Source organism: Gavia stellata, chromosome 4, assembly GCF_030936135.1.
Source record: "Gavia stellata isolate bGavSte3 chromosome 4, bGavSte3.hap2, whole genome shotgun sequence".
Taxonomy (NCBI): domain Eukaryota; kingdom Metazoa; phylum Chordata; class Aves; order Gaviiformes; family Gaviidae; genus Gavia; species Gavia stellata.
Genome location: NC_082597.1, coordinates 83,946,495 through 83,956,122, shown reverse-complemented (window position 1 = coordinate 83,956,122; position 9,628 = coordinate 83,946,495). Strand labels below are relative to the sequence as shown.

Sequence of the window (9,628 nt, the reverse complement as noted above, 5' to 3'; positions counted from 1 at the left end):
CTGCGGCTGCCACTGAACTTAGGCAGAAGACCCCAAGCGCCAACGTAGCCAGTCTCCAACAGGAAGATGGACTGGGGGAATCTGGGATAGACAAAAAGAAGGAAAGCAGCAAGAACAGGAACCTCTCATTTTCATATCTGCAGATCCTGCATTGCACAAGACAACATAACCGGTAGTCTGTCCAGTGAATTGCTGAGTTTCAGACCAGTAGGTGGTATTACATTATGAAAATTCTCCCATCGTTTGGCCGTGGCCACTCCTCCTTAGGAGCTGGGGGCTGGGAAGTGAGCAAGCCATAGAGACTAGCTTAGCCAGGAGCTTTTAAGAGAAAATGAATTGGACCAATAAAGCTGAAAAGCACAGAATTTCACATGTGGGGAAAGAACATGACGGAAATATTCGTGCTTACAACATGGCTGAAATTTCCATATGCAGCCAGGTATTGTAGTATTTTCACTTTTGAGTGCCTAACCTGCCAAATCGGGAGTGAATTCACCTTTTCAGAAAATAACCTCAGAAACAGTCACCAACGAAAGCCAGGCTCCTGCAAAATAATCTGAAATTAGGGCATACAGATGTGAACAAGACCGCGTCCCTGCAGTTGCACAGAAACAGTCTCACACCTGAAAATGCACACACCCATTCTTGCGATGTGGGCAAACGCAAGCACCCGTGTGAATTTACACAGTCCCAAAACACAGAAGAAAGGGTTGCTTCTAATTTACGACTTTTGTGTTCTTTTACTAGACTCCAGTATGACATTTCAGTGTGAATACTAATATTACGTTGAAGTCACCAACAGAAATAACTGGCATACTAACCTGTGGAATTTCTGCTTTTTATTCCCTGTGCTCCCTAACCCTTTATTGAAACAGTTGAGGAGAACCCTACTAGATTACTGGGAGTTCAGCTTCAGCCTCCAAGTATAAAACTCAAGGACCACTCAAAAAGTGAGAATAAGATAATCACTGCCTAGGCAATAAGGGGAAATTTCCTTCAGAAAGAGCTCTTTAATCTACTAGATCATTATCAAATTTATCAAATTCATCTCCAGACATTTAGTCAGGCTGGAACATAACATCTCTTTGCTTCGCTACTACCTTTCATACAGAGAGATTCTAAAGCACTAATGCATAGCATAAAGAATATAGATTTGGGATCAGTCACATTCCTCCCTTCCTCTGTGAAACTATGTAGCATAATTTGTATGCTTTTTAATTACAAAAAGGTATTTGTCCATCTATTCCTTCCCTTGAGAGAAAATGTATTTTTTCCCTAGCATTTACTTCATTCAGTTAGTCAGATTTAAATGAGCAAAGCTGAAGGACTCTTGCAAGGTCCCTTAGGCAGATTACTTCACTAACTTCCAGGAGCTGACACTTAATGTCTAACTGGAACATATTTATTTTTACTCAACTGCACCCCACAACCTTAATTATATCTCTCCTCTCAAGTCTAAACAGTTTTTCCACATTCTCCAACCTTCCAATTTTTTTATTCTCCTGCTCTTTTTCTGTCCCTCCAGCTTCTTAGAAGATTTGAGTCCAAAGGGTTCCCAGAAGCTGAGATGCAATATGCAGGTGACATCCTTCTCTGCGTGTCACCTAAAAAAACATTCTCCAAGGTGAGAGATTGCCTTGGAGAGAACTGCCCCCCAAGACCACCACTACCTTTCGCTCTGGCAGTCTGGAGCTCCTGGTCCTGGGATTTTTCCAGTGTCGTGAACCTCAGGTCTGCGTATGTCACTTCTTCACTTGTCATTTCTGGCAAGGTTACAGGAGAATTCAAAAGTCTGCTTACTCCCAAAGGCGAAACAGGGATAAGGTTCTGGCTGGGATCAAACGAACGCTCCGTGTCATTGGGAGCTAACAGTGATTCACGCAAAAGTCAGAAGGGGTTTTTTGGCTCATACTAAAGGATTTCATGACACAGAGATGCTGGGGGTTGTTTACGTGCAGCAGAGTCCCAGAATAGTATTTAACCCTCCTGTGTGTGCAAAAATGCAATGGGGCACAGAAATCTCACAGTTCTCAGTTCCTGGAACAGATGCATGGAGTTACCCAATTTGGGGGTACATCCTTTCTGTAGAAAGAAAAAGAAGGAAGGGGAGAGGTGAAGAGGAAATGACATTAATTTTGGATTAAGTCTAAACAGTTCCTTGACGTTTTTCAGCATCGGGGGGGTGGGGGTGGGGGGTGGGGGTCCTGGCTTTATTATACCATGATTAATATTCAGTAAATTCAGCCAGAAGGGCTCCTCAATCTCTCAAGTGGCACAGGAGGACCGGAGGGAGAAACATACTGATCCCCTTTGCTTATCGCCTGTAAGCACATCGCACTTGTCCTGATGGATTAGCACATAGACTTGTCACAGCCGTTGCCCATTCCTAGGACACAAAGAAATGAATCCAGGTTTGCCAGCTGCCGTTCCAAGTATGTCTGCACTGCAAAAGGGAATGCGCCGAAGAAATCTGCTGAACTAACGGGGAGTCTGGGTAGAAAATTCATGTACCGGAGTACGTTGCTGTGTTCTTGGAGTAGCTCTGGCCTGAAAGCAGTCCAGGCAAAGTCACATGTGATAATCTCTCCCTTTTAGCAAGTGTGATCAACAGAGCGCAGCAGCATGCCATTGCACCAGGGCTGCTGCTGCATCCAAGGAGGGGTCACCGGTCAGCGTGAGCGCCTGCACCATGCTCTCTCGAACTTTGAGTACCAGGAATAAGATGGAGAAACTTAACTACTCCTACGTTTCCTGGTATTTCTAGGTCTGCTGGCAAAACCACAGGCATGAGACCTGAATTTTCAGTTTTATTTCATATGGCTCTACCACACGCAGCCCAAGAACTGCTGGTCTCACCAGCTGTTAACCCAGGAACAAGGATGAGCACCAGGTAGCACAGAACACTACCCTCCCTGCAGCGCGTTTCACCGGGGGCTTTCCCAGCCTCTGCCAACCCAGGCTGCTGGAGATCAAAGCTCCCTGGGTACAGGGCAGAAGGCATTCCCGGACTTTATCTTACGGCGGTAAAACTGGGCACAGCGTCTTAGACTCCAGCATCTGGGCAAACACATATAGACCAATACATGCTAATTTACAGGAGTGCCTTACCCTGCCTCCAGTGAGCTGCTGCTTTTGAACCCCCTGTCACATTTTCTGTCAAAGGGAGGTAACAACCCTTTGGTCCCCAGTGGAAAGATCGTGGAACGTGGGAGAGAAGTGTCCTGCTTCTCCATGCGCTGTTTATTCAATAATGGTCTGGTTTTGTTTTACATGCAACGGAGCCCTTTTGGATTATCATCATCCAGTCTAAAATACATGAAAGCTTTGATCATGTCTTACTACACCTGTAAAAGTATCAGGGATCCTTGTGAGCCCCAAATGTGTCCCCGTATTTTACATTTCTAAATGCCTGTGGGGAAGTATTGTGTATGACTAATCAAGTTGGCTCTAGTGGAATACTCCCTTGAAGAGTAACAGGGAACAAGCAGGAATTTCTCAACAACTTCTAAAAGCACTACAACAGCATTTTTTTCAGCTCTTTAAGAAGCTTTACTCCCAGTTAAGAACATGCTACCTAAGAAATAAAAGTTAGAACAGGCTTGAAATGCAGCCCTTGATACAACCAAAACAGGGAAGCAGAGAGGACAGAAGTATCTTCTGTCCATACCACAATCTGCCTTCTCTGGCATCCCAGGAAGGATACGTTCAAATCACATAGCTCACTATGGATTGGATCCTTAGGTTTTAAACAATGGCAAAGAACAGCGAAAAGTCAATGATGGGATATCTTTGTTTGGTTTAGCAGTTCTGTAAGAGTCTGATCAAATTTTTAAACCCTTTTGAAAGAGAAGAGTGACTTCAATATAACATAAAGAAAAATAAAATATTGAGATAATTGAGGCACAATACCAGGGGAATGTGGAGAAATTTAAACCATGGTTGGATGACAGGCTAGTAGGGCCATAGGTGGATGACTGGAAGCACAGTATTAATGGCAATGCCATAGAAATAGAAAAAGAACGATCAATAAGTTTCAGCAAGAATGACTTACGATATGCTTTTGGAGGGGTCACTGTTTCATGTCACACTGCTGCTTTTTCTTTAGAGAAATTTTTTATTACTTTATCTGATATTTCTCCAGTTTGATCCTTCTAGAATTTGAAATTTTCATGAGACTGAATTTCATTTAAAAATCGAGTGATAATCTATTGAATTATCACACTGATAATAAAAAGCCCCTGAAAAACATCAGTAATTTGCACTTCTTTTCCACGTTGAATCCCACCAGTTTCAAAAGCCGTACCTACCAGAAAGCTTATTTTACAGTTCTGCTGGGTCTTCTCTTCTAAAACTCTTATAGTACACAAAAGAATTTAAGGAGAAAGAGACGAATATTGGGCAATTCCCATGTGAATACAAAGCCAATAGCTCATGTTTCTATGTTTCTTATCTGTCCACCAGGACTCAGAAACCTTCTTCCAGTAGCAGACTACTTTAGATAGATAGATAGATAGATAGATAGATAGATAGATAGATAGATAGATAGATAGAGAAGTGCATGCTAAGGCATGTTTATACTGCACCACTACTTTTATAATTAGAGAATGGTAAATGGTTTTTAGCCTGCCTTGGGAGAATACATTATGTTCATGAATCCATTGGTTCTGCTCTGCAACTCTGATATGCATCACCAAGGCTAATGATTCACCAGTTTAATGTGAATGCATTGTGATTGCAACATGGGGCAACAAGTTCCTCTAGTTGCTATCCTGCCTTTAACATACATTTATGCACCAGTCCCAGGTGGTTCCCAAACACAAATAGTAACACATTACTGCAGAGCATTTTTTTTCTCTCTCAGCTATTCAAAAGAGAAAGAGAAGGTGAACACAGTTGTATGCACGTAATAACACTCTGAATAGCCACGAGCAGTAACAGAAATCTAAAGCAGTTCTACAAGAGAGAGAAAACTAATGGGTCGTTGAATGGAACCCACTAATTTAACGAGCTGCAGGACAAACCGTTTCCAGGATAGGAGAATCAACATATGTTCCCTGTGATGCAAAGTATTTGGGGGGACTGGGCTGGTCGTGCAGGAAGTTCAGGAGTGGGACCTGTGAGTGAGCAGACTGTCAGATGCAGGACTGACATAGCAGGAGGCTACCACGCAAGAGAGACGGTGGCAGAGCCTTCAAATGGGAGATATAAGAGGCGTATGCATATGCATACATATATGTGTATATATATGTTGCATTCATATACACATACACATATGTGTATAACTTTAGACAAAAAATGCTGTATATAATTATTATATTGCAAATGCTTTCACTTCAGCAGGAACATCTTGCTTGTAACATGCACTCTGGATGTTGATCATATGGCTAAAGTCAATAGATTGGATCCACAGAGGCAGGACAATGTGAGTGCAGGGACAGAAAAGGTACTGGAGGAGGGAGAGGAATCTGAACTCCATTTAAACAGGTCAATAACATGCCCTTCAACCCACTCCCCTCAGGGTAGGGGCGGGGAGAGGAATAATTGGGAATGAACAAACTCAGAGACCCTTTCTCCTCACAGAAGAGAAGGGTCAGGTCTGCAGAGGTCTCACGATGCCCTTCACTGAACTAGTTCAACATCTGAAGTATGAACTCGTAGCCACTGCTTTTCTCCTGATCTGACTGGAAGGCTTTAGAGATCCCTTCAAAAGAGGGAGAGAAGGACAGGAACTGCCATTGACAAAGAGGGAGAGAGAGAAAGCAAAAACCTGAAGGGCAGAGAAGAAGGATAGACCCAGGGGAGGACAGCAAGAGGTAGAGCAGGAAGAAGAGATTGGATTCAACACACAACAAGGAATCCGCCCCTTCTCCTGGTCAGTCGACTGGTGAGGATGAACTGAAAGGAGAAAGGACAAGAAGACATCAAGCAGCTTGAGGCAGCAAGAGGCCACAGAACCACCCTACGGGGATGCACAGCCCAGTCATGATCCGCTTTGTTTTAGGGTGTTTCTTATGGGTAAGTCACACCTCAGGTTCCTTTTTATGGGGTCTCTGCTCAGTTGTGGAGTTACCTTGGAAAGATGGAGGGGCATTAGCAATTGACAGTCACAAGAACTTCCCTGATAGTAGAAAGAACTGGCATATAAAAGGCAGACGCACAGAAGAGTATTTGCTGCTATTCCAGGGGTGGTAACACAGAGGTCAGGGTACCCAAGGCAAAGGAATGAGATGGATGGGAGTGCTGGAGGGACAGAGCAGAATTTAAGTCAGTGTGGGTATAATATGAAGCAGGATGTTTAAAGGCTCTTAATATGGGAGCTTGGAGAAGGATCTCCACCTGTAGCATGACATGGCTTGTGGTGGGGAAAGGGAAACTTGTTAAGTCAGGGTCTGTGCCGGGAACAGTGCTAAGTAGGTTTTTAATGACTACGGGAAGTTAAGATATGAAACAATGCAGTTGGTATCACAATAACTTCAAATCTACAGCAGAATATATGATAGAAACAACAGAAAATAGGTAACAGTAAGTCCCTACTGTAGGAGATTCAGACTGGTAATAGTCCAGGTGACAGAGATAAAAGCTGTATATGACAAAGACTTAATTCACTCTAGCTGTGTCTTGCTTGTTTTTCTCCTAGTTCCCCCAAGTGAGAGGTGAGGAAGGCTGTCTCAACACTGAACTGTGAGTATTTGTCGATCTTGCACTCTTTTAAGAAGACAATGAAGGACAAAGGCAGTAGTGGACATCAGTGTTATGACATGGTGGCTGACGTTTTCCAGAAACATTACTTTAATTGCAACTATTGAAAACTCACATAAAATTTCTGTTGCTTTGAATGTGAAGTGTATCTACTACTGTTAATTACTATCTATTCAAGATACTGATCATGTGGTACTGTTCCTGCTACCTATTTGGATAACTGTAATGATGAAGAGCTTTCTGGTGTAATTTTGGTTGCCTGAGATTACGAATTTGGAATTGACCTTTCCTTGAAAAATTGGTTTGAAATATACTGCTTTGGTGAATAATACTCTTGGTGATGTCATTTGTAAGAATAACAGAAATTAAGACAAAACAAATGTGAATGCAAATCCCTAAGGTTTGCAAAAGGAATTGGGCAGGCACAAATATCAAGGAAACAATAAAGAGAGAAAGCCAAACAGAAGGCAAACTCAGCTAACTGGGACACTGATGAGGTCAGACAACTGTCTCCTCCACAAAGCACAGTGAGTTTCTCATCATTGTGCCATTTAGAAGCTGGACTGTAAGTGAGGAGCATGAGGGGAGCTGGAAGAGGAAACAGTAGGGATCTTCCCATTTATTTGGTATTCTCTGACTAACTATTTCTTGTACCCTTTTCTCAGCTGTTCAGGTACAGAGTGGGACCGTTTGTGGTATATCTGGTAAGATGGCATATGTTTACTTTAAATATCTGCATCTCTGGACATTTTCCATAGCAAAGCGTGACCTGCTCAAGTGCGATGCCACCCCTCCTTTCCCTTGGCATCCCCTAACGCTCTACAGTAGCAACGCAACCCCTTAGCTATCACATCATCTTGGACAAATGTTGACTTGCCACCACAGGCCTCCTTTTTTATTCCATGTATTAATTTAGTTGGATGCACAATATTAACAAAGCGTTCATGGCACAATATGCCCTTTAAAAGGCCCATTTTTTCAGCAATTTCAGTCTGATTCCTTAGTAATTCTCACCAGGATGAGATTAAAAAGGACGGTAGTCATTGGACCTCTACAAGGCTGCATCAATACGAGTGTAGCCAGCAGATTGAGACACGATTTTTCCTCTCCACTTGCCACTTATGAGGACACACCTGGAATACCTAGTCTGGTTTTGGTCCTCCGGTACAAAAGACGTGGACAAACTGGAGCAAGTCCACTGGAGAGCAAATAAAATGGTCAGGGGTCCAGAGGACATGATGTATGAGGACCAGGTTTGTTCAGCCTGGAGGAGGCTAAGGGGGCAACCTAACTGCAGTTTTCTACTAAGGTGGATAGAGAAAGAAAATAGAGCCAGAGACTTCTCAGAGGTGCCCAGCAAAAGGACCTGAGGTGACTGGCCAAGCTGCATCCAAGGAAATTCTGATGAGACAGAAGGAAAAAATATTTCCCCCAAGGGTGGTGGAGCACTGGAACGTGTGCCTGGAGGGGACGCGGGATCTCCATCCCTGGAGACTGCCCAAACTCTGCTGGACAAGGCTCCAAAATGACCATGTCTAGCTTGGAGGTTAGCCCTACTTCAAGCAGGGATAGACCTCAAAAGGTCCCCTGCAAACAAAGTCTTTCAGTCCTAATTCTGTCTCCTCTCCCTTTCCAGGCTGGTGGTGGTGATCGGTGGGCTGCTGCTCCTGTGTGGCCTGGTTTCCATCTGCGTGAGATGCTGTTTTCATTGCAATCAGGCAGGGGAGGAATCGGGTCCTCAGCCCTACGAGGTCACCGTCATTGCTTTTGATCATGACAGCACCCTCCAGAGCACCATTACCTGTGAGTTGACTTCGACAGAGGCTGGGGACCTCAGCACAGCCCAACGTGAGGGGCTGCACTGTAAAAAGCCCAGATTGCGGCACCCCAAGGTTGGCAGAGGGAAGTTCATGGCGGGATGCAGGGAAAGCGGCATCTGTACATCGTACAAATTAAGGTTCTCACCAGGCTTCATGTAGCAGATGCAGCTGTGAGACATGTTTGGGTGGAATTAGGGCAGCTATGGGCCTTGGTGGCATTTGAGGAAGGGGTAATTGTGGGATGTTGCTGATGGGGTTTCACACACGCCCCATTTTAGGGAAAGATAAAGGGGCAGGAAAAGGAAAACATTCAGGCTGTGGGGAGAGAAAAGCCTGTGCGCTGCAGATACACGCGTCCCCCTCTAATCGCATGGTGCTTTCAGGATGAGGCAAACGGCTTTTGTCTCCTCCCTTTCAGCTCTCCATTCTGTGTTTGGGCCTGCTGCCAGGAGGATATTAGCGGTGGCACACTCCCATAACGCTGCGCAGGGAACGCCGCCCCTCTCAGCCTCAGACACTCCTCCTGTCTACGAAGAAGCTCTGCACATGAGCAGATTCACAGTCGCCAAGGCGGGGCAGAAAGTGCCAGACCTGGAGCCAGTGCCGGAGGAAAAACTGCAGGCATCTGCCCAGGGCAAGGACGCCCAGCCAGCCCTCCCAGGACACTAGTGCCTGTTTTTACTGAATGGCAAATAACACAGAATAGTTACGTGCGGAGACTAATTCTTCTGAACAGGGTTAGGAATATCAGATTAACCTCCTTAGTCTAATGAGAAAGGGAAAAAAGAGACTAAAATAGTTTCAGATGCAGCATATTTTGATGGCTCCTTTTGACACCTCCTTGAGATAACTGACAATTGTCCTTCCCCGTGTCCGTTTATTGCATGCACACACATCACTAGTATGGCCCTTTGCACAAACAAGCAGGCAGCAGATCAAGGTGCTGAGCCACTTTGCAGGCTAGTGACCTGCAGGGAGATTGCAGATGCTGTCTCATTCTGCTTGCGTCCAGCCGAAGTTTCCTGGGTATGGCAGAGAGGTTTTCACAACAGGAAAAAGAAAGGCGTGTGAGAAGGTCTTCATACCTAATTATAACACCGAACTTCTGG

General features: G+C 44.5%; 1 protein-coding gene across 1 annotated transcript; it reads left to right on the top strand.

The window, feature by feature from the left end:
* The first annotated feature begins 5,982 nt into the window (after positions 1-5,982).
* On the top strand, positions 5,983-9,188 carry TMEM52B (transmembrane protein 52B). Its single transcript, XM_009807616.2, has 5 exons — positions 5,983-6,015; positions 6,638-6,681; positions 7,365-7,403; positions 8,336-8,502; positions 8,938-9,188. Exons 1-5 carry the CDS (start codon positions 5,983-5,985, stop codon positions 9,186-9,188), a joined length of 534 nt encoding a protein of 177 aa, XP_009805918.2.
* The last annotated feature ends 440 nt before the right edge of the window (positions 9,189-9,628 follow it).

Bases quoted from the DNA above. Each gene is read 5' to 3' on its own strand.
- TMEM52B (XM_009807616.2), top strand. From the start codon at position 5,983: ATGATCCGCTTTGTTTTAGGGTGTTTCTTATGG. The intron at 6,016-6,637 runs GTAAGTCACACC...TTTTTCTCCTAG, and splicing joins TTTTAGGGTGTTTCTTATGG to TTCCCCCAAGTGAGAGGTGA. The intron at 6,682-7,364 runs GTGAGTATTTGT...CCCTTTTCTCAG, and splicing joins GGCTGTCTCAACACTGAACT to CTGTTCAGGTACAGAGTGGG.